Source organism: Perca fluviatilis, chromosome 4 (genome assembly GCF_010015445.1).
Source record: "Perca fluviatilis chromosome 4, GENO_Pfluv_1.0, whole genome shotgun sequence".
Classification (NCBI taxonomy): domain Eukaryota; kingdom Metazoa; phylum Chordata; class Actinopteri; order Perciformes; family Percidae; genus Perca; species Perca fluviatilis.
In genome coordinates, this window is record NC_053115.1 from 29,693,163 (window position 1) to 29,714,941 (window position 21,779).

General features: G+C 42.6%; 1 protein-coding gene across 3 annotated transcripts in view; it reads left to right on the forward strand.

The window, feature by feature from the left end:
- nisch (nischarin) overlaps positions 1-21,779 on the forward strand; it is a 46,872-nt gene that overhangs the window by 22,694 nt on the left and 2,399 nt on the right. For all 3 annotated transcript variants that reach the window (XM_039797731.1, XM_039797729.1, XM_039797728.1), the window contains 12 exons: positions 1,350-1,637; positions 3,517-3,815; positions 7,153-7,364; positions 8,800-9,230; positions 9,922-10,091; positions 10,237-10,300; positions 13,146-13,284; positions 13,589-13,739; positions 15,086-15,205; positions 15,605-15,766; positions 18,666-18,838; positions 20,079-20,269. In XM_039797731.1, the coding sequence (XP_039653665.1) occupies positions 1,350-1,637; positions 3,517-3,815; positions 7,153-7,364; positions 8,800-9,230; positions 9,922-10,091; positions 10,237-10,300; positions 13,146-13,284; positions 13,589-13,739; positions 15,086-15,205; positions 15,605-15,766; positions 18,666-18,838; positions 20,079-20,269 (2,400 nt within the window). The remainder of the gene's footprint in view (positions 1-1,349; positions 1,638-3,516; positions 3,816-7,152; positions 7,365-8,799; positions 9,231-9,921; positions 10,092-10,236; positions 10,301-13,145; positions 13,285-13,588; positions 13,740-15,085; positions 15,206-15,604; positions 15,767-18,665; positions 18,839-20,078; positions 20,270-21,779) is intronic.

Sequence of the window (21,779 nt, forward strand, 5' to 3'; positions counted from 1 at the left end):
TTTTGACAGGCAATCTGATACACATGAAGACAATCAGAGAAACCTCCTCCTCCCTGTACGACTTTCACCCCCCCAGTTACATCTTAACTGGCATGGGAAAACCAGAGATAAGTTTTAGGGTGACCTTGTACTTTTATCGGTTCAGGCAAACAGTGCTCACATCATGTTCCAGACTGGGTGTCTCACAAAGTTAGAATCAAAATCTGCATGTGGGAAATGAGATAAACTCTTTCAGCATTTGTGAGAGAATTAAAGTAGAAATAAAACATCAAAATATAAGGAATTATGCTTAAATGTAATTTTTCCCATTACAAGTCCTAGTTAATATTTAATAATAAGCTATTGCACTGATCAATCCCTACACTGTTCTCTTTTGCACTACCACCATTGCACACAGTCTACCTTAGCACCTTTTAACTCTTTACATTTCTGTGAGTGATTTTTATGTATGTGAGATATATGTGTATTTGTTTGTTGTGTTATGGTTGTCTAAGCTACTGGATGCCTAAAATTTTGTCGGGATGAATAAAGTATCTATCTATCGACGGTAGCTTTTAAAAGAAAGAGGCCAAGTAGAGGTGTTGGAAAATTTTGAGAAAGTATTTGTGGTAAAAAGTTAAAGTGAGAGCAGCAGAGTGGTGAGTATACGACGACTCTGTTGTAGGCCTTCATTTTACTGAATTTATCAAGACAAAAAGGATGTGTTGGGTTTGCAAATAAAAAAAGGAGAGGATCAGAAAACAGGGAGGATTCTTATTAGTGTGATTGAATATACTTCTTAAAAATCAAGACCTGCCTCTGATATAAGTCTTGTTTATATAAAGCTCTTTCTCTGTTGAGGTCAATAAAGGCCCTGGCAAATATTAGAAAATGTACAGCAAACAGCTGTACATCTACAGTTACTGCCACGACTTCTGCAAAGATTGAAACGGTTACTACACGGTACTATTAATACTGCAGTAAAGCTCCTGCCGCTGCTGTTGTCATTTTATTAATATAAGTCAGGCGATACTGTGTTGTCAGGCCTCTCTCCTGCTAACAGGAGCTGCAGGAAGTTGAGATGGAGGCAGGTGTAGTTTCATGTGTCCAACAGCAGGCGCAGCTGCTGCTCCTCTTAAATGTCACATGGTGTGTTTTTTATTTTTTAAATTAGGCTTTATTGACCTTCAACATTAAAACAAAAGAATGACAATTAGGAGCATTAAAGATAATGATGTTGTTAAATAACAACAGGGGTGTTTGTGAAAGTAAAATTAGCTAATAGGACAACGGAAGTGAGTGAACCGTAAGTGAATGATGAGAATATAAAAAGTTCTCCATCTCTCTCTCTCTCTCCCTCACTCCTCCAGTTGTGTCTGCTGCTCTTCCTCCTCCAGACCAGTTGGAACCTCTTGCTTCTCCTGCAGCGAGGCCTGCAGTCCTCTACTCCCTTCTCACCTGCTCTCCCTCTCCTCCTTCAACCAAGACTTCATTACCCAGCTCTCCCAGCTCCTCAGCTCCACCCTGAAGGAGCAGAAGAGGGAGGTGGTGGAGGAGGAGGAGGAAGAAGAGAAGGAGGAAGAGAGGGAGGAAGAGAAGAGGTCTGAATCCAGAGAGATTCAGACCCATGTAGAGGGCACTGAGGTGGGAAGTCCCAGGTAATTTAATCAGCAGCCTTCTACCACTGGTTTCTGGGAGTCCCAATGGTTGCTGAGATCTCTCTAAAATTCACGCATCTCCATTAGTGTCTTTAAGTTTACGGGATTTCTGGGACTTCCACTCTGGTTTCCAGTGGTGGCATGGAACTAAGTACATTTACTCTAAGTACTGTACTCAAGTACTAATTTGAGGTACTTGTACTTAGTTCAGTCTTTTCTCTTCATGCCACTTTCTACTTCTATGCGGCTACATTTCTGAGATAAATATTGTACTTTTTACTCCTCTACATTCATCTGACAGCTGTAGTTACCAGTTACTTTACACATTTAAGATTTCTCCACACAAAAACACATGTAGTTTATAAAATACGATGTTTTATTATAAATTAAACTACCCAACAATATAACGTCCTACGAGTGCAGCGGTAATGATTGGACCATGAAACACGTAGTTGGTTGACAGAACAGTTTGGATCGTTTCCAGTTTCTAAACTGTGAAAATGTTTCTACATTGAGTACTTTTACTTTACTTTGTACATTTTCCTGATGATACTTTTACTTAAGTAACATTTTCAATGCAGGACTTTTACTTAAGTAAAGGATCTGAATACTTCTTCCACCACTCCTGGTTTCTTAGATTGCTGAATGTCCTCAAGGGTGTCTGACATCCCCTAAATTCCCAGTGGCTTCTGGAATCCCCTAAATGTCCTGCTAGTTTCTGGGATTCCCAGAGTTTCTTGCTGGTTTCTAGACTTTCCAGAAATGTCTGCTGTGTTTTTTTGGGATCTGACTGGTTGCTGAGATCCCTTAAAAGTTAATTTGGTTTTCAGATGTTCCCACTGGTTTCTGAGATTCCCGGTGGGTTCTTAGAGCTCTTCAAATTCCCACTGGTGTCTGCGATCCCCTAAAAATCAGACTGGTCTCAGATTGGATGATTGATAAAGTTTATTAGACAAATTAATAAAATAATAAGACTAATCGCTCATCCTGAGCAGCGAGTGTTTAGTCAGGATAACACATAAATAGCTATAGGCTTATTTCCACAGAAATCGGGAGTGCACAGGATAAAAAATGTTTTTCCTGTGGCCGCGTTAGCTCAGTTGGTAGAGCAGGCACATATATAGAGGTTTAGTCCTCGATGCAGCGGCCGTCGGTTCGACTCTAACCTGCGGCCCTTTGCTGCATGTCATTGCCCCCTCTCTCCTCCTCCTCTCATCTCTCTTCATCTGTCCTGTGAAAATAAAGGCAGAAAAAATGATCCTAAAGTCACACTTTCTTGCTTTCTGGGATTCTGAGATGTCCCTGCTGATTTATAAATTCACAGTAATTTTTGGCATTTACGGCAGTTTCTGAGATGATGTGTCCAATAAATGACAAGTTTGTATTTTTGTACAATATCTATTAGGGCTGCACAATGTTTTTTTTATCTTCATATCGCAATACCCATATTGCGAAAGGCTGGTACATATTTCCAAAGACTTTTTGTGTTAGTTAAAAGAAAATATCAGTTGAAAACTACACTTTAAAAAGTAACATGTAAAATGTCTTTTTTTTTTTTTTTTGTAGTGCCTTTTTATATTCACTTCAATGTTCAATTTGTTCAATAAAAGAATGTTGGAAATTATTTCCTTTTTTGTTTTAAATTCAACAAGCAGTTTGTTGTATTTCAGCAGAATATTGAAAGCAGCAGAAGTGCAGAACTAAGTACTTTAATATCTGTTTATTTATCGCAAGTAATATAGCTATATGGCAATATTCAACAAAGCATATTTTCCTCATATTGTGCAGCCCTAATGTCTATGTATAAATACTCCAGTGACAAAATACCTACAGAAGCACGATTCTGGATTCATCCACTGCTTTACGCTCATTATTCCAGTCCAGGCTCCAGGGACGGATATTTCGAGATGGGTCTGGATGACTCTGTTGAGGAGTCGGTCTGCTCCTCCTCCACCACATCGCTGTCTGTTCCTCCTGCAGAGGAGCCCATGGGCCACCAGGGGGAGCTGTGTGAAGAGGAGGAGGAAGAGGAGGTGCAGGTCAGCAGGGTTCTGTGGTGCTACTGTCTTCAGGTGAAGGAGGAGGTGGAACAGAAGGAGGCGTGCCTGGTGCTGACGGACCGGCTGTTGGGCCTGCTGTACCTATCCGATGAGTTCACATGGACCAATCAGGACGCAGGTAAGCACACAATCCGCCTCAGTTGTCTGTATACAAACAGATTTCTGCTCGGTTCTTTTATTTCTTTTGAATGAATTGTGTTTTGCTACCCATCGTGGATTCAATGAATTAATCCGAGTTCATCTGAGGCCTCCCTACTGTAGCAGGAATATTAACCAAGAAATAAATAACCATTAATCCAGGGACACTTCTTTTTCCACTGTGTGTTTTAAATCATACTTCCAAAGTCTGTTCTTCCTCCCCTTTCTTAAAGGGGTGATAGAATGATTATATAGGGTATTTCACACTGTTCCTTATGGTCTCCTAATGGGGTATGTAACATTAGTTGGGCTGAAAATGGCCTGGTTAATATTTTATTGGCCCTTATGCATCCCTGTGTTTTGCCCCTATTTGTAACAAGAGCTTTTCTTCCAAATATATGGTATGGTCATGAATATTTAGATGAGCTGCGCGCTGCTTGGTTGAGCCTTATCCCCGTACACACTTTATAGACGCGTGCTGATTGGTTGAGCGAATCCCCAATACACACACATTAGCGACGCGACAGAATCTCATATTCCAGACACTGCAATGTTTCGTTACCAAATTCACTTCTGAGACTTTTTATGCGAGAAATCAACTATATAAAGCTCAAATATGGGCCGTTTTACGAAAATGGATGGCTAATTGCAAATTTGGTAAAACTGTGTGTCGGAGTTCAGCGGCCTGTGTTGCTGCCTCGCCGCCCGGCCTGCCTTCTTCCACAGATCCCGGCCTGCTGTGAGCTCGATTGAGCTCCGGCACGGCTGGCAGCCCACAGCACCTCATACCCGCGCAAAGTCACCGTTTGGGCTAATGGACTAGCTACCAAACGCCGCTGCCCTGACAGAGCTCCAGGGCCTGTGACTCCCCTCTTCCTGCTAGCTAAATGGCCCGTGTGTGAGAGTGAGAGCGCGGTCAGCGAGCTTGTTACACCAGCAATCTCTTACCACGTTACACACGTCACGCCACTTAGCTATACAACATATACCTAAATGTTTTATAAAGCTAACAACGGTGTCCGATTTCAAGTTAATGAATATTTGTGAACTGTAAGGGTTTCGTTAGCTGCGACTGTCCCTTCAATCCTATGTGTACAGACTGCGGCTAGCTAGCTTCATTTTTGGTCATAATTCGAGTATATTTACAGTTTGAATTTCGTCACGCCACTTATACAACATCTAACTAAATGTTTTATAAAGCTAACAACTGTGTCCGATTTCAAGTTAATGAATATTTGTGAATTTCAGAGGAATTCTAAGAGGAAGCTAGCTAACTCTCATTGATAGAGCTACATCCAGCCGCAGGCTCTATCAATGAGACTCACGGACAAGCAGCGTTTATTTCCCCAATCGTTTGTTTAAATAACTCAACACATTATAATTACACACATTAAAAGAATAACTGGAACCTGTGGTAAGAGAATGCTGGCGTAATAAGCTCGCTGACCGCGCTTTCACTCTCATACACTGGGCATTTAGCTAGCAGGAAGAGGGGAGTTGCAGGCCCTGGAGCTCTGTCAGAGCAGCGGCGTTTCGTAGTCCATTAGCCCAAAACGGTGACTTTGCGCGGGTATGGAGTGCTGTGGGTTGCCAGCCATGCCGGAGATCCATCTACCTCACAGCAGGCCGGGGTCTGTGAAGGAAGGCAGGCCAGGTGGCGAGGCAACAACACAGGCAGCACTGGCCTCTGAACTCCGACACACAGTCGGACAAAATTTGCAATTAGACATCGGCCCATATTTGACCTCTACATAGTTGATTTCTCGCATAAAAAAGTCTCAGAAGTGAATTTAATGGTAAGATAGCAGATGAACAATATATACAATTTCTGAGATCTGCACAACCTAGATTCAGAAGACTAACTGATCTCAGGTCAGTTGTGTAGCCTATGTAAATGTTGGGGCGTGACAAACACAGAGACTAGAGCCAAATGAGGAGGAGCCGCAATAGTTGACGTCAACTATGGAGCTCGTAGAGATTCGCCCGTTTTTAGAGGCAGTTTCATATAGTGAGATTTGCAGAGGAAAGAGGTGTCAATGGGATTTAGAGGTTCTATGTATGTCCTAGTTACCCACTAAACTGTCATTATTCAACTATGACAAGGTAAAATCAGTTTTGCATTCTATCACCCCTTTAAGGAATCTGTAAATCTAGAAAAAAATGATTGAATGAAACAAAAAAAAATGTTGCAGCCCTAATATATAGTAAGGGCCCTATTTTAACGATCTGAAACGCAAGTATCAAACGTGAAACGTAAGTAGCTTTGTGGGCGGATCTCGGGCGCTGTTGCTATTATACCGGCGGGATAAATTACTCTTTGGGCGTAATGTGCAATAAACCAATCAGAGCGTCATCTCACATTCCCTTTAAGAGCAGGCGCGCTTGTTCCATGGCTGATTGCTATTATGAAACGGATTTGCCTGGCGCACGCCAGCGGGAGCTGTCCGGGATGCGGCAAAGTAATAAATGCCGTCTTGGCCGGGTGGCGATGTTGCTGCGGCCTCTCCGGCGCATCTCCTCAAGTCTGGAGAGGATTGCTGCAGCCATGGAGCGTGGGCCTCCAAACGCACCACCTGCTCCTGTTGTGCCCCTTCCTCCTCCCCCCACTCCATCTCCGTCCACCCGCTCCACAAGGAGCGCATCGCGCATTGCCACTCCCGGACCAGATCCCGCCAGAGTGTCCAATCCCGCCGTAGTTCAACATCACGTCTCATTAAGTCCTCTAATATTTCCTCATTTATGTCATCAACACATCCATGATTCATGGAAATGTTGTGTAAAACACAACAAGCCACAAAGAATGCTGCGACTTTTTGAGGACTGTACTGTAAAGTGCCTCCTGATCTATCCAAACACCTGAAGCGCATTTTCAGTAATGTTTTTCCTTGTAATTATGTATGGTTTGCAAAAATGGGAACTGCTGCGTCCGTGTAGATGCGAGAAGCAAAGTGTATGCGCGTTGTGCACACGCTACATTATGGCCAAGAATGCGCCCCTAAAATAGCATCTGAATAACACGCCACTGACTTTAGACTAGCGCCACTGACTTTAGACCAGGTTTTTCCTGGTCTGTGGTGGAATTGTTTTCTGAAACAGCAAAATAGCACCAGGGAACGTTTGCGCCGTAACACGCCTCCTCTTTTCGCTGAATCCGCTGTGCGTCGGCTGCAAAATAGGAATGATAACTGCGTCGGTGTACAAAGGCAATTGCGCTGAGTGCAAGATAGGGCCCTAAATGACATAACGTGTGGTAGACATGTTTGCAGGTGCAGAAATGATTTTGAAATATTAAGAGCCATGTGTTTTCCGGTTCTCAGACCAGGAGCAGAGGCCACCTGTGGAGGAGGTGCTGTCCAGCCTGCAGGTGGACCTCCTGCTGCCGTACTCCCAGCTCCTTCTCTCCTCTCAAGCCGAGCTCCCCGACTCCTGCCTGGCCTTCGGTCGCCGAGCCGGTCCGACCCGCTGGTACATCTTCTTCGAGGCAGAGGAGCTCCGGCAGATCAGGAGCGAGCTGACCGTGCTGATCCAGGTCAGAGAGCAGTACATGAGCCACTTAAAGTCCATACATTTGAAAAGGACATTCTTTTTCAAATACATATTTCCTTAGCTTAAGTGTTAAAATCAAATTAAATAAAATATTAAATATTACAACTTTCTCCCAGTAGAGAGCAGTGTGGTTCAGTACTTTGAAAGTTAATTTGCATACTTGACCTGTCACGAGTAAAGACATACAATTGACACATGTTACGACCCCTTCGATGGATTCGGGGACAGTAACGCGACAATCAATAAAGTGTGACAGAGAGTGAAATATTTGGTTTTTATTCCAAACATGGAAATAGCTCACAACAGGATGGTGGAAGATGGGACCTGGAGGTTGTGCCAAACAAATGAAATTAATATAACATAACTAGGCTTAGCTCACCACCACTAGCTCTACAAACAAAACAAGTCAAACAAAATACCTAACCCGCTTCTCTAAAAAAGATAAAGAGAACATTACACAGGCGGCAACAACCACTAAACCTGGTGTATCTATACAAAGATGGACTACGTGCAAAATGTACAGGGTACCCCAACTTACCTAAGCTCCTCAACCTCCACCTCACAAAACTCTACAGTTCAATTACCAAACAACAGCCACAGCTTAAAGGACAGGAAGACTGGCAACCAGCCAGCAGAGCAAGAGAGACTAGGCTCGTTGGAGATGAACGGCGCTTCGCCTGTAAAGTGGACGAGAGCAGGCTGGAGCAGCCGGGGGTGGTGACAAAAATCCACTGTCAAGTCGGACAGTTTCCAGCTGATTCCAGCAGCCTTCAGGCTGAACAGGAAGTGACCGAAACACTGTGGTCTGATTCCGATTTAATAAAATTTTATCAGACCCATATATCAGCTCCTACACAGTCTCACAGTTGTTTTTATTATGACAGAGTAGCTGTCAAATGCTCAATGTGCGATCTGTTGCTGATTTACACTGTAGATGATCCATAATCTTATTTTAAAAAAAAAATAATGTATTTATTATTTCAGGACACATTTGATGACCATGTACAGCAGTACACATAAAAATGCCAGATTGTAGCCCAGGGGCTAATTTCCATCTGTAGTCCATTAGGCAGGTTGAAGTTACAATAAAAAGGACCGGGAGAAACCGGAAGAAAGACAATTCATTAGTTATTGTTAAATAGGAGACACAATCATTAGTATGCTCTACTGGGGTAATACGGTACAGCATACACTTAGAGGTGGTTGCAAGTTTGGTTAGCTCTAAGCCACACCTTTACTTGGCTCTTAAAGGTGGCCAGAGTGGGACATTCCCTTTTTATAGTTTACTTTCTGCTGCATTATTATATAGAAATATGTATAAGATGCCTCAACACAAAGGCCACAGGTATCGTCAGGTAGTCTGTCTGTCATTATGTCAGCACTTGGGGAAACAAAAACCTTGTCATTTGTTTCTCCAGGCAGCGAAGTCTCAGACTGACCCGGAGCACCCCAACACTCCTCAGCTCTTCCCCCGCTCACTCATCAACTCCTGGGAGCTGGAGGAGAGTCAGGGAGCCCAGGGAGGCTATCCTGCTTTCCTCCTTCCCTCCTCCTCCTCCTCCGCCCCGGACACCCACCCGCTCCTGTCAGACATCTTCTCCAAGAGGGAGGACCCCAGCCTCCTCTCTCTCCTCTTTCTCACCCACCGACACCTCTGGGTGCTGAAGATGGACTTCAGAGAGCTGGCAGAAAGAGAGAGGAGGCCGGCTGACCGTCATCCCTCCTCCTCCTGGTGCAGGCTGGTCCGTGTGCCCCTCGGCTCCGTGATGCTTCACCCCAGAGAGAGAGCTTCTCAGGTCGGGGACAGAACCTGCAACACCTCCTGCCCCGACCCAAAACACCACCACAGGTACAGAGGCTGGGATTGGATGATGTTTAACTCTATAGACTGCAGGGCTGGGTATCGTTCAAAAATGTTCGATACCAGGTCGCCTGGGTAGCTCACCTGGTGGAGCAGGAGCCCATGTGTAGGGGTTTGCGCCTCGATATCCAAATAATACCTGTGTTGCTTAATTATGGAATAAGGAAATATTGAAATTCCCAGAATACATTCTGATAGGTGCTTTTGCAGGTGCTTTTGATATTTATCTGATTTTAACTGAATCATTAATTAGCAAACTGAACTGAATCAAAATTAATTGAAAATCATATTGTATTTCACAGTTAATTTGTCTTCTGCTTTACCATTTACAGTTTCCATTCAGTGCTGACCTCAGTGCTGAGTTTATCAGTGTATCGTTAACATGCACATTTATTTAATCAGTGAATAACATTTTGTTTTACTCGATTAGGTTTACTTATTGATAAAATGAAACTACTTTGAACTATTCAAACATCTATTTTTGCACGTTATGCTCATGAGAGGAAAATGATTCCCGTGGCACACAAAGATGAATTTCTTTTGTAAAACAGACTAAAATGCTAAAATTGATTATTGAGACATTTAATGTTCTCATTATTGTTTGCTCTATTCTTTAGTTTCTTTGCTCTTAAGTATTGTTATTATCTGTATGTTAACAACTACGACGTTGATTATCCAGGAGGAGTCACACTGTGGAGCTGCTGCTGGGCGGTCAGAGGCTACTGCTGCTCTTCCCTCTGGCCCAGAACAGGAGCTCCTTCCTGGGGGAGCTGAGCCAGCGGAGAGCCTCTCTGGAGGGGCTGAAGATGATCGCCCTGCCCCAGCCCTGCAGGCCCTGTCCACAGCAAGGTGAAGACCCGACTACCTGCTTATGCACTCAGACCAAGAAAGGAATTTTCCTCAGGTCTTATTTCACCTGATGGTTTCATTTAGTTTGACCCTTGCTGGTTTGTTTGACCCATTGTTGTTGTTGTTGTTGTTGTTGTGTTCTCAGGCTGTCACAGATCCACAGACCGGTGCTGTTGTACCAGTACAAGGAAATCACACAGCACCAGCAGGTAGACTTCTGAAGCTCTTCTGTTTAGTTCAACATAGATTACTCTCTCTCCATGTAATTCTTCTTGTTGTGCCTGCACTTAGAGCTGCATGCTAATATCACGCTTATACTTTGATTAAGGCCACACTTTGGCCCTGCTCTTATCTGGTTTAAAAATCCGTCCTGAGTGATCCAATCACAAGTGGACAGCTCTAAGTACGTTAGTTCACACCAATGTGTCTCTACGTGCTCCTGAGTGAGCACATATCCTCCATATTTGTGAATTTGGGTACGTTTTATGAAACTAAAAATAAGGTTGTTGCATAACAACCCAGTCTCACGGCAGTTCGTGAAATGGTCACGTTATTTAATCTATTGATTCGTGTACACGGGCACGTTTTTCTCGTTTTTTTTTCATGGTGGCCAGCACGAAAATGTAAACTAATGTATTTCAATGGGAAGCATATTTCGTGATCACAGCACGACTACAGCGATGAAAAGTAAGGAGTAAAGAGGTTGGTTGGGGTGGTGGATGGGTCAAACAACACAGGACTTTCACCCCGGAGACTGGGGATCGTGGCCCGCGTGTGGCGTTTTGTTTCCCTGTCGTTGTGTTCCTAATCACAAACGTCCCGTTATTGTCGCGCTTCACCCGCGGCCGTCTCCCGGTGTGTGACGCGTCCTTTCCCCAACCTCCGCCGTCCCGTTGTTGTCGCCGCGTGTCCCCCAGAGACCGCGGATCGTGTCCCGGGGTGTGACGTTTGCCTCTGTATAGGGTTCCCGTTTCGTGCTGGCCACCATGAAAAAACCCCAGAGAAAAACGTGTTCTTGTACACGAATCAATAGATTAAAAACAACGTGACAATTTCATGAATTGCCGTGAGACTGCGGCCCCTGGGACCTTGGTGCCGCCGACACAGCTGCTTTTTCTAGGCATCAGTTTTTTCACGTTGAATGGGCACATCTATTGCAAGAATAAACTAGAACTGCAAGCAGTTATGAATGGGATCCAAGCCTCCCCGGTGCCAGTCCCCCCTGGCGCGAGTTGCCCCTGACGACGCTAAGAGCCCACGAAAGTGGAGCCCGTGAAAGGAGAACCCAAAGCACGATGGCGGTGAGGCAAAAGTCAGGAAATTTGACTAAGTGCGAGGTCCAAAGTCTGTAGTGAAATGCAATTGCAAATTTCCTCTTCATTGCGTAAAAGGCCAAAACACTTCTACCTCAATTACAGCGCCCCCTAAAGGGCGATAATCACCAAATCTGGTGGAGAGCCGCAGAGTGACATGTTGAACAATAATCTCAAGTTTTGTGATGATAGCGTTTACTGCAGCAGAGATATTTCCATTGCAAATTATTCCCATTTATATATGCTAACGTTCGTGTTTTGTGGCAAGCTACAAAGATTAGTTTGCTTTTAAATTGAGAATGGTGTAACGTAGCAAAATTCTTTTGATAAATTTAGGTCAGGTGCTTATGGGGATGCTACCTACCAAGTTTCGTGCCAATAGCTCGCACGGCCTAGGAGGAGATAGAAAAAGTTTGTATTGCGCGATATTGCGAAAAAACTAATTAGCGCAAATGGGCATGGCCTATATCATCAGACTCAGATGGATTCAAGGAACACGTGGATATAAAGGTTTCTAATCTGCGATGTAGACTGTGGGAGTTATAGGCAAATACACGTTTTACCTCATTATAGCGCCACCTAGTGGTCCATGTGTGTAATTTTGGGTATTTAAGGTCCCTGGCCCATTCTCCATCTACCCTGTAAATTTAAAGTTGTTCACATTAGTTTAAGTGGTAAATTTAGACATGGGTCCCATAGGCCACTCCCACTTTGACGAATCAGTATCCCACTGTAGGCGTGTCCTTAGGAGTGGGCCGAGATGATGCTCAAAATTTCGTAAAAATCGTATGAGCCGTTCATGAGATATAAACATTTTGTACTTGTAGCGCCCCCTAGTGGCCAATTTTTGTCAAATTGGTTGGGGAGCCTTAGAGGGTCATGACAAACAGGAATCTAAAGATTCGCGATGATACCATTTCTTTTGCCCGAGATATGGCAAAGTTTGTGTCTTCGTAGCTAGCTACACAAATTTGTTTGTGCGTAATTTATGCAATTTTCATCCGACAAAAATTCTTTTGATAAATTTTTGTCAGGTCAGTCTGGAGATGCTACCTATCAAGTTGCATGCAAATCTGTCGCACGGTCTAGGAGGAGTATGAAAAAGCAGGTTTACGATAAATCGCGATTTTTCACGCATAAAAGTCTAGGTGGAAATGGGCGTGGCCTATATCACGTGATTCAGTTGGATCCAGGGAACGCGTAGATTTATGACTTTTGAATGTCGGGTGTACGGTGTGGGAGTTATAAGGCCAAACGCGTTTTTTCTGCTATAGCGCCACCTAGTGGTGTAAGTGGCTTAATTTTTTTGTCCGAGGGCACCCCCCCATGTACGGTTTAGGCTGTAGCATCGGTTTTATCGGTGGAAGAATAATAAATATTAGAAAAGCAATAGGGTTCCACAGCCTCGGGCTTGGACCCCTAATAATAGTAGGAGTAGGATCACATAGGCTTCTCTAACAAGGACGCCAGTGGCTGTGCATAAACAACAAAATCCTAGACTTGGCTGCTGAACTAAGTTTAGGGAAATTAAAGGACATGACCCATTTTCTTATAATTATGCCTCAGGGGGCACTGCAAGGTCTATTTTTTGTACATCATTTAGCAAACGTCGGGGAGCGCAGTGTGTCATCTTCTTTTCCCACAGCAACTCTGCAGCGATCCTTAGAGATGACTTCTTTCTCTGGTTGATATTTTCCTTACGTCTCTCTCTCCTCCTCCTCCTCCTCCTCCTCCTCCTCAGCTGGGACTCCTCCCGCCTCCAGGTTGAGGAGAACCAGCCGTCCCCCCACCTCACCCCAGGTCTCTCCCCAGGACTGAAGCTTCTGGCTGGGCTTAGAGAACAGCAGCTGCTGACCTACTTCCACAGATATATAGCAGTGGTAGGACACGCACGCACACAGACAGACACACAGACAGACACACAACCTTTTATTGTCACTGTAATGTTTGTTAGGCACAAGCCTGTAGATGCCTTCTTTAGAAGGAAATTGTCAGTCAGACGACTCAAGTCCGATCTATTTAGAAGATTTCTGACCAGTGATGACCAGTTGGTTCTTTTTCTGTCTGAGCTCGAAGAACGACTGTTCTCCTACTGCATAGATCACTTTTAGCGTCAGGAGAAGACACATTTTGTGCCGCCTTTGTTTAAATTCCTACTCCACTTGTTTTCTTTTTTTGTGTCAGTCTGAGGTGGAGGAGGTGAGACAGGTCTTGTGGCTGTCTGTGGTTCTCTACAAGTCTCCAGAGTCTGAGCTCACCTGCTGTCTGCTGCTCTCCACTGATACAATCTACTTCCTGTTGGAAGACTCCGCCTCCACACTTGGCCATCACTCAGGTATGATTAAATGACTTGACTGGTTCAGAGTAAGAAAAGATTACATTTACAATCATAAAATTCAATGGGAGTCACCACTATTTTAATACTACTGCTCCTGCTGCCATTGCTCTATTCCTAAAGCACAGCTGGTTTTACTTCTTTTGAGCCAAGTTCAAGTCGAGTCTACAGATCTGCCTAATGTTAGTTAATTTACTCAAGTTCTGCAAGTGTAATTTTGAGGTACTTCTTTTGGAAAGAAATATTGTATTTCTTAATCATGCTGCAATTTTCTAATGCACAGAGAACTAATACTACTGTCTCTCCTGTCTTCACTGCTACTTGTACTTTAATATAGAGCTGGGCAATATATCGATATTATATCGATATTGTGATATGAGACTAGATATCATCTCAGATTGTGGGTATCATAATATCGTAATATATCATAAGTGTTGTCTTTTCCTGGTTTTAAAGGCTGCATTACAGTAAAGTGATGTCATTTTCTGAACTAACCAGACTTTTGTAACTGTTCCATTATTTGCTTTTACCCACATAGTCATTATATCCACATTACTGATGATTATTTATCAAAAATCTCATTGTGTAAATATTTTGTGAACGCACCAATAGTCAACACTACAATATCGTGGTGGGATCGATATCGAGGTATTTGGTCAAAAATATCGTGATATTTGATTATGTCCATATCGCCCAGCCGTACTTTTAATGTCTTATTATTATTATTATTATTACTACTACTACTACTACTACTACTACTTCCAGCCTTGTACAGTTACTGTTATACCTGCTCCTGAAGCAATTGCCACTACTACTATGTTTGCTAATTCTGCTACTTATGTATTTTTTTTATTTGAGTTCAGTAGAGTACATTTTTTTTTATTTAGCCCAAAATCACAAATCGTAGTATTAGTAACATGTACTACCATGTGCTAAAAGTCTCAGCTGTAGAAATCAGTTGAACCCATAGCTGTCTGTCATATGTTTGGATTTTTTTTTCCAACACTTGCTCAAAGTAAACAAATGCAACAAAGTATATATGCGCATATTTTTGTAATATTATTTTCCACTTACTTTGATTTACAAAACCACAATTCTAATTGTTTCAGTTTTTTTCCTTCTCCCATGGACCCCAGGTGATGCTAAACCGATGGGGAACCAGATAAATAAACCAATGAACAAAGTTTAAAAAATGTACCCCTAAAATGGTACTGATTGAAGAACAGCAGGCAGCAGTTGCTCTTTAACTTTCATGTCATGCTTTCTGGTGTGTAGTGAACATCAGTGTGTCTGTTAAATCTCTCTTTGTATCTCCTTCCATCTCTCTATTTCTATCCGTCTGTCAGTGTTGGACATATTGGACTCTGGAGATCCGGACGTCTGTCTGTGCTGCTGTCTGTCCATCAGACTGTCTGATCTGCTGTCTGTCAACGTGGGACTGTTCGACCAATACTTCAGAGTCGTAGGTCAGTGGATGATGTTCACGCTCCTTGTCCCCAGTGTTTGAAGAGCTCTTCCACATTTATATCAAACCGCTGCTTAATGCTGATTCTACTCTGTCACCCTCTTACCATCTATCTAAAATAATTATGGTTTTATGAAGTGATTTGATTAAAATGTAAAATTGCTAGGATTGTAATACTCAAGTATTTAGTTTCATTTAGTTTTGATGGATTTCTGGGTTATTATATGGGGAATATAGGATAGGCAAAAATAAGCCTTGGCTTCAGCCTATTCCTTTTTTGGTTAGCTATGATGGCAAATTGTGAGAATGAATTGTTTCTTTCATGTATGTTAACAGAAATAAAATTATTCATCATCTACCCATGGACTCTCTCTCTGTCTCTGTCTCTGTCTGCATCCAGGTCGATCAGCCGATCACATCGTGTGCTGTCTCAGCAGGGACAGTTATGGGACGGGCGTCTTCCTTCAGGAGCTCATGTCGGCCCTCAGTCTGCAGCAGCAGCTTCCTCCTCCAGAACCGTCAGATCAGGACTTCTACTCCCAGTTCACCAACACAAACATGGGTAACCCCGCTGGAACACTCAGAAAAAAAAAAAAAAAAATATATATATATATATATATTTGGAAGATTTTTGGATGCTAAGAAACATTTTGAATAAAACATCACAGGTCATGTTTATCATTGTTCACATTTAAATGAAAATATTCAGAAATCAGTTAAAATAAAAATACTCTACAAACAGTGTAGCGTGTGATCCAATTTCAATAGTCCAGTGGTCACTGGACTATTTAACCTGTGGATGCAGCTGTTTCTTTTCAGTCTATTAACGGATTGGTCCAGTTTTTTTCTCATTTCTTCTCCTGTTTTGTTTCTCATTATTTTATCCAAGATACATATTGTCCAAGAGTGAGGTATTCATCAAGTTCTTTTCTGTTGTAAAAAGTGAAACCTGAAACACTTTGTAACATAAATCCCACGTTTGTCCAAGCTGTTTATCAGTCATGTACAATACTTGTGCTCTCTCCTTCCAGGCTCCTAGAAGGGGTCAGAATTAATTTCTCTGACTTAGTATTTTTCCACGCTTCATCTCTTTGAGCTTTTTATTGTGACAAACTTTCTGCTAAAAAGACGCCAGGAGACGCTTTTGACTTTTCCTCCAAAACCCGTCACACAGGTTGTTAGAAACTCCTTAAGGTCAAACTGGGATTCCTATTATGTCTGACCCACCCGAAAATACGCACTATTAACGGACATGAAGAAACCTGCTAGCCAAGCAAAATCAAGGCCACAAGCAACCCATTATGCCACACTCTTAATGTAACCGGCTCACTCTGTAACACAGTGACCAGAGTGAAAACCATATCTAATTCTCAAATTTTGCATTATTATGTATGTACAGTACCTTGCGAAAGTATTCGGCCCCCTTGAACGTTTCGACCTTTTGCCACATTTTAGGTCTCAAACATAAAGATATAAAACTGTAATTTTTTTTGAAGAATCAACAACAAGTGGGTCCCAATTATGAAGTGGAACGAAATTCATTGGCTATTTCAAACTTTTGTAACAAATAAAAAACTGAAAAAGTGGGCGTGCAAAATTATTCAGCCCCTTTACTTTCAGTGCAGCAAACTCTCTCCAGAAGTTCAGTGAGGATCTCTGAATGATCCAATGTTGACCTAAATGACTAATGATGATAAATAGAATCCAGCTGTGTGTAATCAAGTCTCCGTATAAATGCACCTGCTCTGTGATAGTCTCAGAGGTCTGTTTAAAGCGCAGAGAGCATCATGAAGAACAAGGAACACACCAGGCAGGTCCGAGATACTGTTGTGGAGAAGTTTAAAGCCGGATTTGGATACAAAAAGATTTCCCAAGCTTTAAACATCCCAAGGAGCACTGTGCAAGCGATAATATTGAAATGGAAGGAGTATCAGACCACTACAAATCTACGAAGACCGGCCGTCCCTCTAAACTTTCAGCTCATACAAGGAGAAGACTGATCAGAGATGCAGCCAAGAAGCCCATGATCACTCTGGATGAACTGCAGAGATCTACAGCTTGGGGGGAGACTCTGTCCATAGGACAACAATCAGTCGTTACTGCACAAATCTGGCCTTTATGGAAGAGTGGCAAGAAGAAAGCCATTTCTTAAAGATATCCATAAAAAGTGTCGTTTAAAGTTTGCCAAAAGCCACCTGGGAGACACACCAAACATGTGGAAGAAGGTGCTCTGGTCAGATGAAACCAAAATCGAACTTTTTGGCAACAATGCAAAACGTTATGTTTTGGCGTAAAAAGCAACACAGCTCATCACCCTGAACACACCATCCCCACTGTCAAACATGGTGGTGGCAGCATCATGGTTTGGGCCTGCTTTTTTTTCTGCAGGGACAGGGAAGATGGTTAAAATTGATGGGAAGATGGATGGAGCCAAATACAGGACCATTCTGGAAGAAAAGCTGATGGAGTCTGCAAAGACCTGAGACTGGGACGGAGATTTGTCTTCCAACAAGACAATGATCCAAAACATAAAGCAAAATCTACAATGGAATGGTTCACAAATAAACATATCCAGGTGTTAGAATGGCCAAGTCAAAGTCCAGACCTGAATCCAATCGAGAATCTGTGGTAAGAACTGAAAACTGCTGTTCACAAACGCTCTCCATCCAACCTCACTGAGCTCGAGCTGTTTTGCAAGGAGGAATGGGCAAAAATGTCAGTCTCTTGATGTGCAAAACTGATAGAGACATACCCCAAGCGACTTACAGCTGTAATCGCAGCAAAAGGTGGCGCTACAAAGTATTAACTTAAGGGGCTGAATAATTTTGCACCCCAATATTTCAGTTTTTATTTGTTTAAAAGGTTTGAAATATCCAATAAATTTCGTTCCACTTCACAATTGTGTCCCACTTGTTGTTGATTCTTCACAAAAAATTACAGTTTTATATCTTTATGTTTGAGGCCTGAAATGTGGCAAAAGGTCAAAGTACAAGGGGGCCGAATACTTTCGCAAGGCACTGTATGTATGTATGTATGTGTATATATGTATATGTGTGTGTGTGTGTGTGTGTATATATATATATGTATATATATGTGTATATATATATATATATATATATATATATATATATATATATATATATATTATATATATATAAAATCACATTTTAATCCCTGTTCTTCAGCCCTGTAGTAGCCCTCCTTTTGTACAAATTAGAACATAATTCCACTTGAATATTTATCTATTTAGTAAATGTACAGTTTTCTTTCAAAAAAGGAAAACCATTGATGTTTTTGTCTTGCTATGGATTTGTTGAATGGAAATCATACATCCCTAATTATATCTGTGAACAATTTGAACAAATGTTCTGACTTGTTAGAGTGAGGAAGAGTAATCTTCATTTGCTGACCTGTTGTTAAACTGAAGATGGTGACAGATGTGATTATGTCTCCCCCTGCAGGTAAGATGCAGAACTACGAGCTGGTCCACAGCAGCAGGGTGAAGTTTATTTATCCCAGTGAGGAGGAGATGGGAGACCTCACCTTCATCGTGGCAGAGAGGAAGACTCCGGCCAGCGCAGCGTCAGCGCCATCACGCTCCTTCAACGTCCTGCTGTACCTGCTGGTCTTCCAGGTGAGTAACTTGTTCCTTTTTTGTAATTTGTGTTTTTAGGGGGTGGTTAACGTGCTGGAACTGTTCTAGACAAGTAACAGTGTATCCACCGGCCCAGTGCTTCTCTGCATTGTCTCCGGCCAAAGGGCAGGTTGATGATCGAAAGATTTTAGTTTTGGCCTCTGTACAGGCACAGTGGTGGAAGAATTATTCAGATCCTTTCCTTGAGTAAAAGTACTAATACCACACTGTAAAAGTACTGTTTTTTTATTGTATGCGCATTAAACACACAAGATGATGATGATGATGAGCTTAGAGACATTGGTAGGTGTATTTTTCAAATTTGAACAGAGCATATGAGCATATTTCTCAAAATGTTGAACTATTCATTTTAAGCGTCTGCAGTCTCTCATTGCCAGACCTATCTCCACAGCACTGTGGTAGTGATGGTCTGGCTACACCACATGTCTATTCTGGGATAAGTGATAAAATGCTCTAGCTTTTACTTTTTCTTCAAACCAATCACAACCGTGCTGGGTAGTGTAAGCTGGAAGAGAGGTAGGAGACTCGCCGGATATCAGGCTTTATCAAAAAGGATCAAACCAAACTTTATTCTTAATCGGCACATACACACAGTACAATGTAGTGGAATTCTATTACTGCATTTAACCCATCCTAAGTATTAGGAGCAGTGGACAGCTATACAAACAGCATCCGGGGAGCAACTTGGGGTTCAGTGTCTTGCTCAGGGACACTTTGACATGTGGCCGGAAGACCTGGGATTGGGCAACCATTTTACCTCCGGGCCACAATCCCTGCAGTGTACATCCATTGAGCCAGACTAAAGCGTCTATAATTGATATTTTAATATAGGTAATGGATCACGACTGCCGTTACCTGACTCTACAGCTCCCCTCAGCCCTACAGAGCTGTATAGTGTCTTTTAGCTCAATGTTTTGTATTTTCCAGCCTGTAACTTTACTGTTTTGGTTCACTCTCACCGATCTCATAGCATCATTTTCAGGAGTTAGAAGAAATTAAATTCACCAGGTGGACACAAACATGACCCAGAATAAATGCTAATGTTGTGTAATGTATATATTGTTATAATAATGTCAGTGATGTGTTCACAACTTTTTTCCATTGCTCCCAAGTGACGAAAAAATCCTTGTAACTGACTTTACTGATACTTTGTATTTGCTTCTGTTTAGGATCGTTATTTTAAACTCCCTTATAGAATAATTATTACTCTTTTCTCCAGGTCCAGATCCCCAGCAGCCTGCCCAGCCAAGGCTCCACTCTCTCAGGCCACTCCTCCTCTGTTTCTGGCTCCAGCCCGTGTCCTGTACTCCAGCCCAGGACTTTGATCCTGACCAGCACCGACGTGTTCCTATTGGACGAGGACTACGTCAGCTATCCTCTGCCCGACTTCGCCAAAGAACCTCCCTCCAGGTGAGCACACAGGAAGTCCTGACCCTCCCTGTACCTCAACATTTCAAAACCTTTGCCTATCTTTATCCAGGGGAGTCACTTAGGAGCTGAATTATTTACAGCAAAGCCGGTCTACGGAAAGCCGTTCCACTCCCTATTCAGCCCCATTGTACCAAATTTGGTTGCAGTTCCACCGGAGTTCCACTGGGGGTGATCGCGGTACAATACAAAATGAATGGGACTCTATGGAGCTAGACGGCTAAATGTGTCTCTTTCGCCTGATTGTCATTGAGAAACCTCAGATTTGATTGTAGTTTTTGCAACATGGGTTATAGGTCGAAAGTTGAATGAACGAGTGCTTATGTCCTTTTGATTTCTTACAGGTTGAGTCGTTGTTGCCCATAACACGCTAGCATTCTGCTAATGAATGCTGATTGGTCAGTGAAGGACTGATTACGATTGGCGATCCCGCTTGACGGCATCCGAAGTGGAACCAGAATGTCAGAGTGAATATTTCAGCGTGGTCTTTAAAACATTAGCAAACCTCCTTCTAGCACGTGTATTGACCGGGAGAGTCTAACCTGTCAGCTGTGTTGTCGATGCCTCGAGAGAACAAAGGAAGCGACTCAGAGCTCGCCGTAAAGCAGTATCTCTGGCCGTATGTGTTTTATGACGTCATTGACATTTTAAAAGGCTTTTTAAAACAAAAAAGCCACTTGAAAAAAAATGTAACACCCAGCAGTGTGTATTTTCTTAGCCTCCCCTTTCAAATGCAACATTCAAATTACTAGACAAAAAATGATATCCTGAGGAAAGTGGATTTTGAGGGGTATAGCTCCATAGAGTCCCATTCATTCTGCACTGGCCTGTGAGCCTATATGGAACTCTGGTGGAACTGCAACCAGTTCAGAAGCCGGAAGTAACGAGAGAGTGAAACTTCTTCCCTTATTAGAAATTCTTTGTTTACAGTGACGGCTTCAGGTTCAGGAGGCAGGGTCGACAAACTTTAAACAACAAAATCTGAAGACTGCACAGTTGGGTATTTGGCAGAAAGCTAAAAAAAACAACAACCGTCTCCTAGTGTTTGTACTCGTCTGCTGCAGGAAAAGAGGAAGAAGACGAGACACTGACTGACTGAAGTAGTGTGTGTGTGACGTAGATGGTTCTTCAGTCACAGGGAACATTGGGGGAAATAACAAGCTAAGATCAGTATTCACTGAAGCCTAAACACAGAGAGGCAGAGCATCAAATCTGTCCTTGTATGGAGGAGCAGGAAGCAAGAAAGAAAAGAAATAAAACATGCTAGTGTTATATTATTCTGATAATCGGAACTAATTGCCATTTCACTTCATTATTCAGTCTGACATCGTGTTCATGTTAGCTGTTTTCTGTTTGGGAGGGGGATTATTTAACCAATCAGCGGTGACTGACGTATCCTGTCCCCGTTGACATCATTTTCATTAGCTTGGAGCATATCTTTTGTTGATCTAAAACACGTGTCGATTTAAGAGCTGTTAATTCTGTAAGATGA